Source organism: Chionomys nivalis, chromosome 13, assembly GCF_950005125.1.
Source record: "Chionomys nivalis chromosome 13, mChiNiv1.1, whole genome shotgun sequence".
In the NCBI taxonomy this organism is placed as follows: Eukaryota; Metazoa; Chordata; class Mammalia; order Rodentia; family Cricetidae; genus Chionomys; species Chionomys nivalis.
Genome location: NC_080098.1, coordinates 64,843,447 through 64,860,957, shown reverse-complemented (window position 1 = coordinate 64,860,957; position 17,511 = coordinate 64,843,447). Strand labels below are relative to the sequence as shown.

The following is a 17,511-nucleotide window of genomic DNA, read 5'->3' as shown; positions in this document are numbered from 1 at the left end:
GCCTTGAAATGTTAATAAATAGAATGATTAAATATTTAACATTGGGGAAGATGAACAAGTTTGTCTTAATTGTAAACTTTGATTTATCTTTATTGTAGTAAAATACTTTGTGTAAGATTTTTTTAAGTTAATTTATTGATTACCCTAAACAAGGTTTCTTTTCATCTTAAAATTTATTTTTTATATTTCATGTATACAAGTTTTTTCATATATACATACATGTGTATGTGTATCATGTGTGTGCCTGGTTCCTGCAGAGACCATTTCCCTGGAGTTACAGGTGGTTATAAGCTGCCGTGTGGATGCTGGGAATCGAGTCCTATGCAAGAGCAATCTGTGTCTATGTTTTAAAACAGCCTCTTACTAGTGTGTCTGGCCACCAAATCTTGGGGTCCATGTTTCCACCTTCTCAGTGCTGAGATGACAAGCACACACCACTATATCTAGTTTTTCCATGGGTGCTAGGGTCCCAATGTTTGCTTAGTAAACTGTTTACTGACTGAATTATCTCCCCATCCCCATTTTATAAATACTTTGACATTTGCAAAGTAGATTTAGTTATTTATAGTCCCAAGGGATACCTTACAATGGATTTCCAAATTAGAATTTTTTTTTTTTTTTTTTTTGAGATTGGAATACTAGCTGGGTTAGTCTTCAGTAGTTCACATGCAAATTTGGTGCTTGTGAATGTAATTCCCAGTTTATTCAAAGCAGTGAATCTTCAGCTGATCCCAGCTTACAAAAGACTTGCTTATATCCACTGATGGCTTGATGTAAGTTTATTTGACCACAAAGATTGTTACTTAGAAACAAACCAGAACATTTTAATAACATGATGTATTCCTTTTCTTTTCCAAACTAATACTCATTTAGTATAATCACATGTTATTTTTAAGACAGTTCTGCTTTCCCTGGTGTAGGGTTCACATTCTTCACATTTTATGCAAAGGAAAAAATAAACTAGTATGTAAGTTTATACTCTACCCTTTTATATATTTAAAAGGAAACAAAACTTAACAGAAAAAGGTAGCCATGTTATTATTTTTTGTTGTGTAATCAGAAGATATACTTACCGAGTTAAAACATTTGTTCCCATTGGGAATGACAACATACGATAGACAGAATTCCAGCAGGGCTCTCAGTTTCAGATGTTCTTGTTCAGCACACTGAAGCAAGAGCATGCGAGTAGTATGCCAAGAACTTACTTCTTCCATGGAAACTCAGACATGCATTCCACAAAACTACAGTTGACAGTGAAGTTTCTTTTATCTGAAAGTCTTTTGGGGGTGCGGGAAATAAATATTAACTTTCAGTATTATGTTTGTGAAATTTTTTTATTCTTTGAAACTTTCATACAATGTATCTTGATCATATTTACTTTTGCCTGGTTCAGTTGGGTTAGATTCAGTTGGAGCTAATGGGTCCAGAAATGAAATAGGAAAGGACAAGTTTGCCGTGGAATGCTCTGCCCCAGCTTTGCTGCATGTTTCCACACAGACTGTATTAGGGACTCTGTTATTTCTAAGGAAGGAGTCTATCCATTAGGCTTAGTGATCAAATACTGTTTCTTGGTTGGTTGACTGTTTTAAGTAATGTGCATGATTTTTTTTTTGCGCTTTTTGAATATATAAGCATCCACAGTGACCCATTCTTATAGGTCAAATTTAATTTTCTTATCAATTTTGTTTGTTCATAGCCCAGACTGATACATAATTTACTACGTATGTGGTTCAGACTGGCCTCAAACTTGAATAACTGTCCTGCATTACCCTGCTGAGTACAAGATTACAGGCATGCCACCATACCAACCTGATCAGTTTTTGTTATTTTTAAGATTTGTTAATTAGTTTGTTTGTTTATTGTGTATATGTCTCAGTATATTTGAGTGCCTGAGGCAGCCAGAAGAAGGTGTCGAATTCCTTGGAGCTAGAGTTGCATGAGGTTGTGAGGTAACCAAGGTGTGTTCTGGGACCTGAACTTGAATTCTCTGGAAGAGCAGCCAGTGCTTTTCCACTGAGACATTTCTCCAGCCTTAGTCAATTTGTTTTTCTTCTTAAAAATTTTTATATTTATTTTGATGTGCATGAGTGTTTTGCCTTCATGTATGTGTATAAGTACACCATGCCCAGTTTCTGCAAAGATCAGCATGTGGCATTGTATTTCCTAGAACTAGAGTTACAGATGGTTGTGAACCGTCATGTGAGTGAGTGCTGAGAACTGAGCCTGAGTGCTTTGCAAGAGCAACACATGCTTTTAGACTCTGAGCCATCTGATTGACTTTGGGTTTTTGTTTGTTTGTTTTTTGTTTTTTCCAAATCTAGATTGAGAAGTACTTTAAACTTTGAATTTCAACTTTTACACCTAATATGCTATCTTAGCCTGGAGACTGACTCAGGAATGTTCTGTAACATAGTTCACTCTGTTCTGTGTCATGAATATGAACGTGCTGTGGCGGATAGTCACACTTGAGTTTTGTTGTTGATCCCCCACCTGCTCTTCAGATGGTTTCCTGAGCTGCTGGCATAGCTTGGTTCCCTATACAAACCTTCCCAGCCAGACAAGAAGCATGATGTATTTACCCTCTGGCCCAGTACAGAGCACTGTGCTGAACACAGCCCTAGTGTTTTTGGCCTGTTCTTTTTCTCCACTGTTTATCCTAACCTAATGAAATGCTACTTCAGATAGTAATATCCATTACACAAAAGACCTGGCAACCTGTGTACCTGCCTGGTTGCTGAAGTCTCTGTAAGAAGATTGATACTTTCAAAAGTCAACCCTAGACTCAGCACTTTTTTATGACATATCATTTAATCACTCATCCACTGTGCTGCACAGTTATTTCCCCAATTTTGTGGAATCTAAGTTTTAGACCAGGTCTATGGCTAATACTGATTTGAGTTCTGAGTTATCATGGTTCTTTTTGTTTCTTTTTTTGTTGTTGTTCTTTGCTTTTCTTTGTTTTAGATTGAGATAAATCTAAATGTTTCACAGAATCTAGAGCTTAGGGGTATCTAATGACTGTTTGCCATTAGGTTAGAGCTGACCAGAAATTTCTTTTAGTGAGTTCTTTTAATACATTCTTTAAAATTTAGGCCAATCGGTAGTCGGAACTGATATGCAACTATGAACAAAGAATTAGTTCAGTGATCTCAGTTTATAAATTCTTCTCTGAGGAAACTTTTACTCTTCTCCTAAATAAGAGGAAAGGATAGAGCTGATATCATATAGGGTTTTATTTATATCATCCTTTGAGGTTTCTCTTAAATAGCAGAATTTGAGTATTTCATTATATCATCTTTGGAACATAGTAATTCCTGGTATGTTTAAATGATGGTTTTGGAAGGACTGTGATGCAGAATAACAATATTGATTACTAAGTATTTCCACTTGTCAAAGAATGATTTAATTGTTTAAAGAATATACTCTGGACTGGAAAACTAACTCAATGATTAAGTTGCATACTGTTCAGAGGACACAAATTAAGTTCCCAGTACCCCACATGAGGCAGCTCACAACAGCCTGTAGCTCCAGCTCTAGAAGAATCCATGCCTCTGGCTTCTGTGGGCACTTGCACACATGGGCACATTCTCATACACATCCACACAGAGTTAAAAATATGCTTTGTTTTTCTAATGTCTAGGTTAGGAAAAATTTTATCTCTGATTAACTTTATGACCGTGTGAATTTTTTTCCATTTAGTTTCTCATTTTTCTTTTGAAAATGCTTAATTTTTTAAAGATTCTTTTCTTTTTTTGTTTGTTTCTTTGTTGTTTTTCAAGGGGGTTAATGTTTATATCAATTTTGGGTAACCCATAAATTGATCCATTTTTGTACTGAGGACCGAGAAGACAAAAATTTTTGTTTATTCAATGCCCAGTTTTATTGCCACTATGCACAGCATGCAAGGGGTGAGGTCATGAATTCTTTATCTTTTAAGTTTTGCAGACCTTTTTGAAAAACCAGTATAGCTCTCCACCTAGCTGTCATGCAATACCCCCTATACACAAAGACATTTAGAAATGTCTCACTAGAAATGGCTGGTAGTCAGTTAGACATAACTGATAAAGCCAAATCTGACCTGAATGTTAATGTTAACATAGCAAGAAGTACTGGAGGAAACTTCCAGAAGGGTCAAACTTTAGGTAAAGTTCTTCCTGTGCCTGGAACTAGCTTTGAAAAGACAGAGGCTCAAGTTGTAGAAGCTATGGTGAACTTGACTTCTTCTCCTGTTCCTTGAGATGAAGGTGAGCTGACTCTCAAAGCGTGTGTTCTGTATATTTACCCACCAATTCTATGACTTCCTCACTTTACTGTCCTCCCATCTCTTTCTTGTACTACAAGCCAGGTTCACCATATCCTCTGAGAAATTCCCACTTCCAACTTCTCAGATAAAAACAAAGCTGCTGCCGGGCGGTGGTGGCGCACGCCTTTAATCCCAGCACTCGGGAGGCAGAGGCAGGCGGATCTCTGTGAGTTCGAGACCAGCCTGGTCTACAAGAGCTAGTTCCAGGACAGGCTCCAAAACCACAGAGAAACCCTGTCTCGAAAAACCAAAAAAAAAAAAAAAACAAAAAACAAAGCTGCTTCATTTAGAGGAGTGGTATGTTCACTTCCTTATCAGTAACCTAGATCTCCCATAAGCCTTGTGTGATGTGATCCACTGGTCTATTCGAAATATAATATTTTAGGTCCTTCTCTGGCTTCTGGCATATTTATTTCTTCATAACACCAGGCTATATATGTTTTTCACTAGACCATATTTTAGTATTTTTAAAAACAGTCATGTACAATAAGACAAGTCTCAAAATTAAAAATACAGATAGCATTCCTTGTACATATGTGCAAAGTCAAGACACAACATTAATCTTTTCCCAACTATAGCTAGTCTAAGACTTCCTTAGTGCACAGATGTGTTAATGACTACAGCAGATTTATGAGGCCAAAACAGAACATCTGTTTGTTATAACATTATATCAAGAAAAATGTTTGCTGTAAGGAAATTTATCACAATTTTTATGAAATTATAACATCCTATTCAGAATATGATGAAATTTCAATACTGAACAGGTTCCATGCTGGAAATATTCATAAAACTATTTTAAAAACAGTTGGAATAAATAAATCTTTGAAATTCAGGGCAAAGTTCCATCTGTCATTCTGATTTTTAGCTTTATGAGAGATTCTGCTACCTTGACAGAGTTGGGGAAAGTGTGTGCTGCTGCACACCATCCTTTCCTTGCAGACTGTTGACTATGACCACATATTCCCTGAGAGTTCTCAAGCCCTGACAGAGGTAACCTAGGCTGTATGCTCCTTTCTTCACCATCTGTTTGGTTGATTGACAGCTGTCACCTGTATACTTGATTTTCTACTTATACTCCTACCAGAAAAGAACTTCTCAGTTATGTTTATCATTGACTCTCTAAAGTGACTTCATAATGCAGCCAAAGAAAGTCACAGTAAACTTGACAGGTAATGCATACCTGTAATCCAAGCACTTGGGAAGCAAAAACAGAAGGATCATGATGAGTTCAAAGGCAGCCCTAGCTATAGAATGAGACCCTGTTTGAAAATAAAAACTTTGAGAATAAGAAATTAAATTGTTTAATAACTCATCAGTGTTGTTGTATTCAAATATTAATTCCATTGACTCATCTTACTCAAAGTTCCCTTTGACCTGAGAACAAGCATTCATTGCTTCTAGTTCTTGATTTTAGACGCAGTGTAACCAGCTGTTTCAGTTTCATGCTTCTTTGATTTCACTGCCATGATGGGCTGTGTCCTTAAACTGTATAACAAAATAAGCCATTTCTTTCTTGAGTTGGCTTTTGTCAGGGTATTTTATCACAATGTGGTAGTATGAAAGAAAATGGCCCCCAAATGAAGTGGTCCTACTAGTAAGTGTGGCCTTGTCGGAGGAAGTGTATCACTAATGGAATGGGCTTTAGGTCTCTTTTGCTCAAGCTTCCCTCAGAGTACACTCAGTTCACTTCCTGTTGCCCACATATAAAGATGTAGCTAGCACCATGTCTGCCTGCGTCCCACCATGCTCCCTGCCATGATGATAATGGATGGACTAAACCTCTGAAACTGTTAATATGCCACCTCAATTAAATGTTTTCCTTTCCAAGAGTTGCCATACTCATGGTGTCTCTTCACAGCAATAGAAACTCTAAGAGTCATAGTAACAGGAAAAGAAACTAAAGAAGAGGCCAAAGCAAGAACTTAAATCAAGAGACTAGTGTTTCTGCAGAACACAAAATTTAGTTAATGAAATAAATCAACATAGTTTCTATATGTATCATATAAAGTTTTTTATCAATAGAGAGATCAAAGGTCATCATGGTTGCACATGCCTTTAAGCCTACTACTTGGCAAGTTCCAGGCCAGCCAGAGCTACACAGTAAGACACTATCTCAATAAACAAATAAAATTTACATTAATAAAACAAACCATTACAAGTCAGTGTGTAATAAATATACTTTGTTCATTAAACTAAGTACATTTTAACAAGTAGGGCAAAAGATAAGATTGCTAACTAGTGGAGGAATGTTTTCAGAAATGAATTATTTTTACATTTAACTTATTAGCTTATAGTTAACGATAACTTGGGTTTTTTTAGCAAACTACTATTTTTCATAGTTTTTCTTTTTTTCTTTGTTTTCTTTTCTTTTTCTTTTTTCTTTAAGACAGGGTCTTTCTACATAGCCCTGGGTGTCCTGGAACTCACTATATTAAACAGGCTGGCTTCAAACTCATGGAGATCCTCCTACCTCTGCCTCCCAAGTGCTAGGATTAAAGGCGTACTACCAAGCCCAGCCTTCTTTCTGTAATCTTTTGTTCTTGCTGAAGACGACATGGAAACAGTCTTAAAATGGCTTTTTTTTTTTTTACTTTAAAAAGTAATTCCAGACATATAGCGACTTTTGTATGCCCTTCTGCTAGCTTTCCTTACAATTACCAATGTGCATATAACCACTATAAAATTATTTAAACCAAGACGTTATCATTATAATAGTGTTTGGGGGACTAGAGAGATGGTTCAAGAAGTTAAAAACAGGTACTGATCTTACAGTGGACCCAAGTTCAGTTCACAGCCGCACATCAGTTGGCTCAGAACCACCTGTGACTTGAGCTCCACGGTATCTAAAACCCTCTTCTGTTCTAGCTTCTGAAGGCATTGCACTCATGTGCACCCCCTACACACACACACAAACACACACACACACACAAAGATGTAATTTTAATGCATGAGTAAAATTTATAAATGGCAAATGAAAACTTGAAATTACTTGATCTTTTGTGGTTTAAGAACAATACTTGAATACAGTCTTATGCATGAAAATGCATAAGAGGATATTTCTCTAGTTTTAATGTAATTGTTTTCAAGATGAAGATGTTCTAGAGCAGAGTCTTCGTCTTCTTCAACATTGCAAATTTGTTCAGGAAGGATATTCCTAAAGAAAAATAAATATGTAAATTATAAATAGTCCAAGTAATCTAACTTTAGGATTTAGAAGTTAAGTTTTTTAAAATGTTTTGGTTCTTAAAATGAAGTTAGGCAGGATAGGTTGACTCATATTTGTAATTCCAGTACTCAGGGATTGCAGTAAGTTTAAAGACGGTCATCACTACTCAACTCAGTTCCAGGCCAGCCTGGTATAGAGTAATGCCAGTCTCAAAGTGAGGAAAAAGACAGTAGAGTAGATCATTAGATCTACACAACTGTAAGAAATGAAGCAGTAAGAGGGCTCTAATGGAGCATAGTCAACAACATGCAAAGAGAGGAAGTTCTTCCTAATTGTTGATTTAAAACAGGAACTTCCATTATTATGTAGCTGTGTAGCCAAGGCTGGCCTTTAACTCCTGATCCTTGTTGCCTTCACCTCTCAATTGCTTGAATTTACAAGCATGAACCACTAACATTGGTCCCATACCATTCCAGATTAATCTTCTGATCACCCATGCTACCTCGGCAGGCATAATGATTAAACATGTAGAAACATATTCCCCAAAGTAAAGGAAGTTCATAATTTACCTTCATAAAACTCTATATTCAAGCAATTCCTGTACTCTCCAGATCACGTTATGTACAGGGGAGTTGTAGTATAGTGTATTTATTGCTTCACAGCCTTAAATGAGTCAGTCTCCAAGGCTCTACATATTGTGTAATAATACTCTACTTAATACTATGGAAATTTGCAAAATTAACATGAAATTGGAAATCATTATCTTCACATACTTATTTTCCATTTTAGCAACTATTAACATTGCTTGTTTTCTTCAAATCTAATTATTAGCACCAGTTTTTCTCTTCAAAATAAATCTAAAAGTTCACACTGTGGATATTTATTTAATTTTTCAACCAAAACTTAAATTGATAATAGAAAAATCCAAAATTTACCGAATCTTATTGTTGTTCAGCCTCAGAAAATGTAGTGCTTTCATTTCTTGTATTCCAGGTGGTATGGATTTTAAGTCATTGTGATCCAGAAACAATTCTCTCAGAGAATGATATGCCCCGTAGAATGAGACTAGGTCCACACCATCATCAGAAAGTCTATTAAATGACAGATACAAGTACTCTAGGCCAGGTTCCATATGGCCAAAAACATAGCCAGGGATCCGTTCAATCTGGTTCCCAATTAGTACAAGGTGCAGCAGAGACTTAGGTAGATAGGAGGGGACATGGTAAAGCTTGTTATAGGACAAGTCGATGGATTCAAGATTTCTGCAACAAAGAAAAAAAAGTGAAACTTCAGGAGACTGGCTGGCCATCCTGATGATCCTAAACAGAATATATATATATGCCAGTCTGGGTCTCCTGGCCCCTGAGCTCGTATTCTTAGCTAGGAGTGTGCATCAGAATCCAGGTGGAAAAAACTCACATATTTTGGGAAAATGGGGAGATTAAGTTCAAATTGTTGAATCAAATGAAATCCAGTACTCTTTGTTTCTAGTAATGATGTTTCCTGATTTGTGGTGGGAGTAGGGGCTACCTGCACTTTCATTATTTGATTTATGATCTGGCACATCAGGGACTTGGGGTGAGATAAAGGGATTAGAGTGAAATGGAGGAATGTGTAAGTGTTAATGCACCAGGAAGTCCTGGGAGTGTGGTCAGCTCCCTGCTTTGTTCCAGAAGCTTCCCCTGACTCTACAAGGGCTTCTGCCCGGCCCTTTTCATCCAATAAAGATTCCTCTATTCACAAAGGACTTCTTTATCCTCCAGTTGGGTCCGAAGCCTCTTTTCATCGCTGTGAACAGCTTGGGAACATATCCTTGTATAAACAAACATTCATCCTGTGTTTGGACATATCCATGGGATGTGATATTAGACAGGACTTGTCTTCAATTCATTCCTTCTTTGCTAAAGAATACAAATAGACTGTTGATTCCTGTCTAGGAAGGTGGATTCTATTTTGTACCTCTACTCTCAAACAAAACCTTCTTGAGATAGAGAAATGGTTTGGACAAAGAAGAAAGCATTATGGTGTAGGAAGAAGACAAGCCTGGCCACTGCAGGTTGGCATTTCCATCTAATGATGAAGAAAAGGGGTGTCAACCTCTTCTCTGTGTACAGAGGATTATGCCATTAAACTGACAACCTGTGAGGTAGGCATTGATTGTTATGGGCCAAGCCCCTCCCCCTTCTTTATAGTTTAACACTTAGCACATCCATAGGCAGTAGTGATCATAATACCACTTCTTTATGTAATAAGTGGTTTGGAAACTCAGTGAAGTAGCTAAGTTTTGTAGTTAAGAGTAACTCTTCCATGGGAAAGAATGCTAAGAAAGATACATGTGATAGATACTTACTCTTGATTTATCCATGCCAAAGGAGCAATCCGACTTTCTTCTATTTTATTATAACGTAGTACAATCATATTGATCTTTCTGGTATGATTGAAACAAATTTCAGTTATTTCTTCAATTTGATTATTTTCTAGGTATAATTCCTATAAATAAGGGAAAATATTATTTCTCTTCCACTTGTGTTCAGTGATATCTGATTTCATGAAACTAAAATAGACTATTCACATTAGTATTATTTAAAGTCTTATTACTTTTTCTAGTGAATTTATACTTTTTTGTTCGGTTTTTTTGAGACAGAGTATGCATACATATGTGTGCAGGAGCATGTGGAGGACAGAGATTGGTATCCAGTATCTTCCTCAGTCACTCTCCACCTTAGTTTTGAGACAGGATCTCTTACTGAGCCTAGGGATCATTTATGTGGCAAGCGCTTTACCAAGTCATCCAACCAAGTATGGATTTTTTAGCCAGAATGTTATAAGGTTTAGCATACCATATGATTGTATAAATTTTCTGACTTAACAAAACTTACATTATTTAGCTGGGCATGGTGGCATGTGCCTTTAATCCCAGGCCTTGGAAGGCAGAGGCAGGCAGATCTCTGTGAGTTCGAGATCTTCCTGGTCTACGAGTTCCAGGATAGCCATGAGTGTTATACAAAGACAGTGTCTCAAAAAAACAAAAAGACAAAACTTACATTAATTATGCTACTTGAGTTTCAGAACACTGAAAATTATGGGTGGAAATAGTCACAGCTCACCAGTGTTAGGCCTGCAGAGAGAGTAATGCTCACCCTAGGTTCCAGAATGCATGAGGGTTCAGTCTAACTGAACCTTAGCTTCAGACCAGCTTCCAGCTATTCCATAGTTTCTATAATGATTTTAGGGTCATGTTTTTAGACTTGAGTTATAATTAATTACTCAAAAGTAAACATTCATTAAGTTTCTGGTATTAGAAAAAAATTACTAAAGGGTCTTAATTATTAATTTTTTCTGGTTATAGTTAGAATACATAAGTAGAATTGGTTTATTTGTTAAATGTAACTTTTTATTCATACCATGGTTATTTTTCTTTTGTAACTTAATTTTGGCTTTTGTTAGAAATGCATAAAGGAACGTTTAGCTTTTTGCTTTTATTGTCTTCTGTACTTAAGGGATGAATTACATGAGAGGTTTCCAAACTCAAGGGCACATCAGACTTACCTCCTCATGAGCCTTTTAAAGTAGAAAATTCCAACCTAAGTAAATCCCCGGAAGGGGTATTTAAGTCGGTTCTTGAATACTTCATATACTGAAGACTCTAAAGCTATAAGAAAGTTGATGTGAAACAGTCTTCAGATGTACCATGACATAAGGCTGGTCTGTTAGCAAACAGCATATGCTGTACACTGTGTGCCCAGAATTTTCAAGATTGGTGGAAATAGGTCCCACTGGAAAGATAGAAGCCAGGCTGGAAAGTTCAGGCATGAGGAGGAGAATATTGATATTTTTTATAACCTAAGTTACACATGTATGTATTTTACCAGTTTCATATATAAAAATATTAAAAACTTTATTACATTTATTTTGTGTGCTTATGTGTATGTGGCTAGACACATGTATGGAAATCAGAAGGCAACTTGTGGGTTATCAGTTATCTCCACAATATAGGGCTCAGGGATCAAAGTTGTCAGGCTTTGCATGAGCTAGGTTACCAGTTGAGCCATGTCTCTCTAAAATTTTGTATCTTTAAAAAATAATTTAGGTATCTGACTTTGCTGACAAAAAAATAAGAATTAACATGTCAAGGATAGGTTCTGGAGTGTTTATGTCTTAATAATTTAGATGAGGGCTGGGATATGCTTTTGATTCCCAGTACCATATGAAGCAGGGCATGGAGGTGGTACACGCCTATAATTCTCAACACTTGGGAGATAGAAGCAGGAGGATCAAGAGTTCAAGCCCAGAGATAATAAATTCTTAGTATACAGAGGGGAAATCCTACATCACAGGGTGACTCACGCCTTTAATCCCAGCACTCCAGAGGTAAAAGCAGACAGATCTCTGAGTTCAAGGCCAGCCTGATCTACAGCAAGTTCTAGGACAGCCAAACCTACCTACCTACCCAGAGAAACCCTATATTGAAAAACCACCAAAAAAAAACAAAACCCTAGGTAATTCTGATGTAAAGTGGTAAATTCCAGTATATATTACATAGCTATGTCTCTTTAGCAGTAGGAAGACACAGGAATGTAGTAGTGTGACAACAGCATGCAATCATCGTAGATAGCTCTCTGTTCTGACAATAGGACTAGAAGAACTCTGTACTGACTTCTTGCAGAATGAATATGGAATGTGGGGAAAACAAACAAAAAAAAAGCTCAGATTAGGAAATCTGAGTTCCAGCTTGGTCTGTATGTATAGATTCTCTGAACCTCAGTGTTCCTAATTTAAGAAATGAGCGTTGACAGTTGTTGGCCAAAGACCACCTGAACGGGAGAGAACTCCAAAAGGTTTGAAATAAGAACAGGGTCTGGAACCTGAAGTTAGATACAGTACAGTTGTGGGTAGAACTGGTGAAAAATTCTAAGCTTCAGAGTTAATAAAATAGTTCAGACCTTATCGGTACAATTCTTAGGTTCATACTGTTATTATTAGGTCAGAATATAATTTCACTAAGAAATTTTGAATTGGAGATATGATGGACAATTTTATGTCAATTTGAAACAAGCTAAAGTCATCTGAGAGGAGAGAACCTCAATTAAGAAAATGCCTCCAGATGGGCGGTAGTGGCACATGCCTTTAATCCCAGTGCTTGGAAAGCAGAAACAGGGGGATCTCTGTGAGTTCGAGGCCAGCCTGGTCTACAAGAGCTAGTTCTAGGACAGGTTCCAAAGCTACAGAGAAACCCTGTCTCAAAAAACAGGAAGGAACGAGGGAGGAAGGGAGGGAGAGAGAGAGAGAAGGAGGAGGAGGAGGGAGGGAGAGAGAGAAGAAGAAGGAGGAGGAGGAGGGAGGGAGAGACAGAGGAGGAGGAGGAGGAGGAGGAGGAGGAGGAGGAGGAGGAGGAGGAGGAGGAGGAGGAGGAGGAGGAGGAGGAGGAGGGAAGGACGGGGGAGAGAGAGAGAAAGGAAGGAAGAAAAACTGCCTCTATAAGATCAGCTTGGAGGCAAGCCTGTAGGGTGTTTTCCTAATTAGTGATTGATGGGGAAGGGCCCATCCTACTGTGGGTGGTGACATCCCTGGGCTGGTGGTCCTGCATTATATAAGAAAGCAGGCTGACCAAGCCATGTGGAGCAAGTCAGTAACTAGCTCTCCTCCACGACCTCTGCATCAGCTCCTACCCTGCTTGAGTTCCTATCCTGACTTCCTTCATTGATGAACAGTGCTGTGGAAATGTAAGCAAAATAAACCCTTTCCAGCTGGGCGGTGGTGGCGCACGCCTTTAATCACAGCACTCGGGAGGCAGAGGCAGAGGCAGGTGGATCTCTGTGAGTTCGAGGCCAGCCTGGTCTACAAGAGCTAGTTCCAGGACAGGAACCAAAAAAAAAAAAAAAAAAAAAGCTACGGAGAAACCCTGTCTCAAAAAAAATCAAATAAATAAATAAACAAACAAACCCTTTCCTTCCCAAGTTGGTTTGGTCATAGTGTTTTGTCACAGCAGTAGAAACCCTAAGTAAGATAGGGGACAAGTAATTAAATTTGCTGGTTCTGGTTTGGAATAATTTAATCAGTCTCTTCCCCACCAAGAGCTGTCATCATTTCCATTTTTTTATTTTATCAGATGCATCTAATACTCAGATGATAGTGAATTCTGTATATTAGCACTAGAACTCTATTGAGTTTAATATATATTACAGTAGTCTTCTACAATATTTGTTTTAGAGCCAACAAGATAGCTTAGTAGGTATTAAGTGCTTGCCACACAAGCCTAACAACCTGAATTTGAGGCCAGCAATTCATGGTGGAAAAGAGAAAACCAACTCCCAAATGTTGTGCTCTGATTTCCACATGCACATTGTGATGTGTATATGCCTATATTCATGCGCGTTTCTGTCTTTCACACTGACAACAATAATAATAATATTTAAAGGATACCTGTATATTTTTATAGTATATAATACATTTAAAACATTAAACAAAGTTCAGTGTAATGGCACACACCTACAATTCCAACACTCAGGAGGCTGAAGCAGGAGGATCATGATTTCTAGGCCAGCATGAACTACATAGTGAGATCCTGTTTCAGAAAACAAAACAGAAATTAGAAGAAATATATCAGTACCTCAATAGAAGCAGGAAGACCTTGTGGTATGATTCTAAATTTGTTTTTTCCCAGACGTAGGTATGAAAGGCTCTTCAAAGATTTGAAAGCTAACGGATTGACATTGATTTCACTGAGATTGTTTCCTTCCAATTCTAAGGTGACAAGTTGATTTAAGTCTAGAAAAATAAAATGATCTGAATATTAGAATAACTTTAAAAGCATGTATTTTGGACTGATGATGTAGCTCAGTGGCAGAGCACTTGCTTGGGACCTAGACTGGAGCCCCAGCACTGCACAAAGAAGAAACAATGAAAAGAAGAAAGAAACCATTTGAAAAAAAATTCAGTGTATTTGGAGATTTGTATTTCTTTATCTTTGTTTCCCACATAAATCATTTTCCTGAGTATTTTATACATGACTTTTGCACAATTCTACCAGAACAAGAGTCATGGTTGAGGGTACAAATATATATAAGGATCAGAAACAAGGAAGAACAGAAGGTAGATGGAAAAGTAAGGATCACCTCTAGAGGCCATGTTCCTTGTGCTAGCTGGTTTTGTATCAACTTGACACAGCTGGAGTCATCTAAGAGGCGGGAATCTCAATTGAGAAAATGCCTCCATAAGATCAGACTGAACACAAGCTGGTGAGGCATTTTCTTAATTAGTAATAGATGGGAGAGGGCCCAACCCATTGCAGGTGGTCCCAGGTTGTATAAGAAAGCAGGCTGAGCAGGCCAGTAAACAACATCCCTCCATGGCCTCTGCATCAGCTCCTGCTCCCAGGTTCTTGCCTTGCTTGGATTCCTGTCCTGGCTTCCTTTGATAACGAACAGTACTGTGGAAGTATAAGCCAAATAAACCCTTTCCTCCCAAATTGCTGTGGTCATAGTATTTCATCACAGCAATAGTAACAATGATTAAGACACCTGCCAAACAGAGATTTGGAGTTTAAGTGGACAAGGAGTAAGGGTGTCATGACATTCATTGGAAGCATTTGCTAATACCTGTAAGTATAAATTGATAATGTGATAGGCAGTGAGATGGTGATTCCTTTCTCTGTAACACAGAAACAAACACTGTCCTCACTAACCTTCAGTCTCTCAACAGGCAAGCAGAGTGCCAGATGTAGTGGTGTTGCACGCCTTTAATCCCAGCATTCAGGAGGCAGAGACAGGCAGATCTCTGTGAGTTTAAGGCTACACTGGTCTACCTAGGAATGTTCCAGGATAGCCACATCTATATAGTGAGATGCTGTCTCAGAAGAGGAGGAGAAAAAGAAAAGAGAAATATACCAAAGCAGTGAATTCCCATCATAGTTTCTCATTTACTGGCACAGAGTGAGGCCAAATGAAAGGATTTTTATTTTGTTTTATTTAAGAAAAGATTATCAGAATTCTCCATGTAGTCAGACTGAACTACCAAGGAAGACCTTTATACAAACAAGTTTTTTTTTTTTCCCTACCCTCTTTCTGCTGGCCTCAGGAGTGGTGTCATCTAGGTCAGACAGAGCATGAACCACTCAACAGTGACATACCCAGGGGCCTCTGAGTCAAAGGTTCCCCTAGTAGGGGATGTTTTCCTGCTCAACCTCTGTCATCAGCATTGCAATGAATGCCCTGTGCAGCTCAGGCCCGTTCTGTGCTACAGCAAAGACAGTCTCATGAGAAATAGAGATAATCAACGCCTTACCTTTTTTTTAGAGAAAGCAGTATAGATGGGAGTGGTGTAGAAGTGATAGTCTCTTATGGATACAGAGATTTAGAAAGAACACATGGAGATAAAAGGCCTTTTTGAACCTGCTGGGATGGAGGCCTCATCTTAGGTAAACTATGTGTAGCAGGGTAAAATTATTTTTCAGACTAGATGCCATTGTCTCTTTGATTTAGGTCTGGCTTTCATTCTCTATATACCCAAGTACAAAACTGAGGGTGCTGTGACAAAAGCCACATAACATATAGGTAGAGATCTTGAATTATAGACATTTCTATTGAAAAGTGGAGAATAGAAGTGGTTAGTTACATGACATCCTGAGAAACAAATTCACAATGCTTTGTGTTCCTGGGCTCTTCTCTGTGTGTGTGAGAGAGAGAGGTGGGGTAAAGACCATTTTAGTTACGTTAGATCTGAGGTCACTGTTGAAAGGATTCCTAACAAGAAAATAGAGGTAAAAGACCTTTGTTGTGGATAAGATAGCGACCCATTGTAGAATGGCATATTAGTGTTCCTGGTAGACTAAAGCAGTCAGGGTGAGGTGACTTTAGTTTGACTGTTCTAGTCATGAGGCATGACAAGAATGTTCTGAAGCACATCCTGTTTTCTACTACTCCTCCCTCTGCCTTTTACTCTTCCTGAGTGGTAGTGCTTCCCTTTCTGTCTAGCACACATCCAGTGTCTCAGGTGGTCTCCTTTACTAGTTATGTATGCCCTTGTATACCCACCTTCCTCAACACTTGACTCCCAGCCCCCAGCCGCCGCCGCACCCACCCCCCCCCCCCGCGCCTATAGTTCCTGCAGCATCTACAACTGCCTCTCTTTCTTTCGCATGCCTTTTCTCTCCTGGCTTTCCATTTCTTTGAAACTGTCATCTAAAAGGCCATTAGTGAGTGAGTAGCTGTGGGAAAGGATAACTAGAGGACAGTGGCTTTTAGAGGCCTCACACAGAAAGGCTATGTCACAGCACTGGGGGAGGTCATGTGCAGGCTCACCTGCTAGCTATTACCCACAGTGGCAGAACTCACCAGAGGCAAGGGAGCCCAGCACCTGCCTCAGCCAAGGAATATCTAGACCTCAGGGGCCAATATACAGCATGACTAAGAAAGAACGCAGGTAACCAGTAAGTACCAGAAGATGTCTTATGTGAGAGAGCAGAAGAGATCTTTCCTGGCTGCCAGCATAAAGATGTGACTTCCTCTGTCCATAGAGATAAGAGAGAAGTAGGCCAGTCCACCCAGAACTACAAATCAACACTCTGGAAATACAACATATTTGTTTGAGAGGTACAACGTGTGCTGAGAAGCTATTCCATGGAAATATGAGAAAAACTTCAAAATAGGAAGTATATAGTAAGACTTGGTGGTTCATGACTAAATCCAGCACCTGGAAATTTGAGACAGAAAGATTGCAAGCTCAAAACCGGCCTATACTACATAGTGAGTCCCTGCTTCATAAAAGAAAGATCAGTAATTTATGGTTTTATAGGGTATAATTTTAATAGCAGAGCTAGAAATATAAACCCAGTTTACACAGCCTATTTATATCTGTGTTCTCAATTCTGTGTTCCTTTCAGTTTCCAGTGTCTTTTTCATATGACAAAGCCCATCAAAATCTGTGTTTATTAATGTTTTTATGTGCACATTCAAATCCATCTGGAAACTGAGTGTTTCCATAACTATGTAATCCTCACATTTGGCAATTCTCAATAATTAGTTTTTTTCTCATCAACGGAAGT

At 38.3% G+C, this 17,511-nt stretch overlaps 2 protein-coding genes across 2 annotated transcripts in view; one reads left to right on the top strand and one right to left on the bottom strand.

The window, feature by feature from the left end:
* Cenpp (centromere protein P) overlaps window positions 1-17,511 on the top strand; it is a 196,844-nt gene that overhangs the window by 119,524 nt on the left and 59,809 nt on the right. The window lies entirely within an intron of this gene.
* Window positions 6,915-17,511, bottom strand: part of Ecm2 (extracellular matrix protein 2) — a 31,129-nt gene continuing 20,532 nt past the window's right edge. The window contains exons 7-10 of the mRNA XM_057787180.1: window positions 14,080-14,237; window positions 9,820-9,959; window positions 8,405-8,731; window positions 6,915-7,457 (exon numbers count right to left, since the gene is read on the bottom strand). Coding sequence (XP_057643163.1) covers window positions 7,289-7,457; window positions 8,405-8,731; window positions 9,820-9,959; window positions 14,080-14,237 — 794 coding nt within the window. The 3' untranslated portion in view covers window positions 6,915-7,288. The remainder of the gene's footprint in view (window positions 7,458-8,404; window positions 8,732-9,819; window positions 9,960-14,079; window positions 14,238-17,511) is intronic.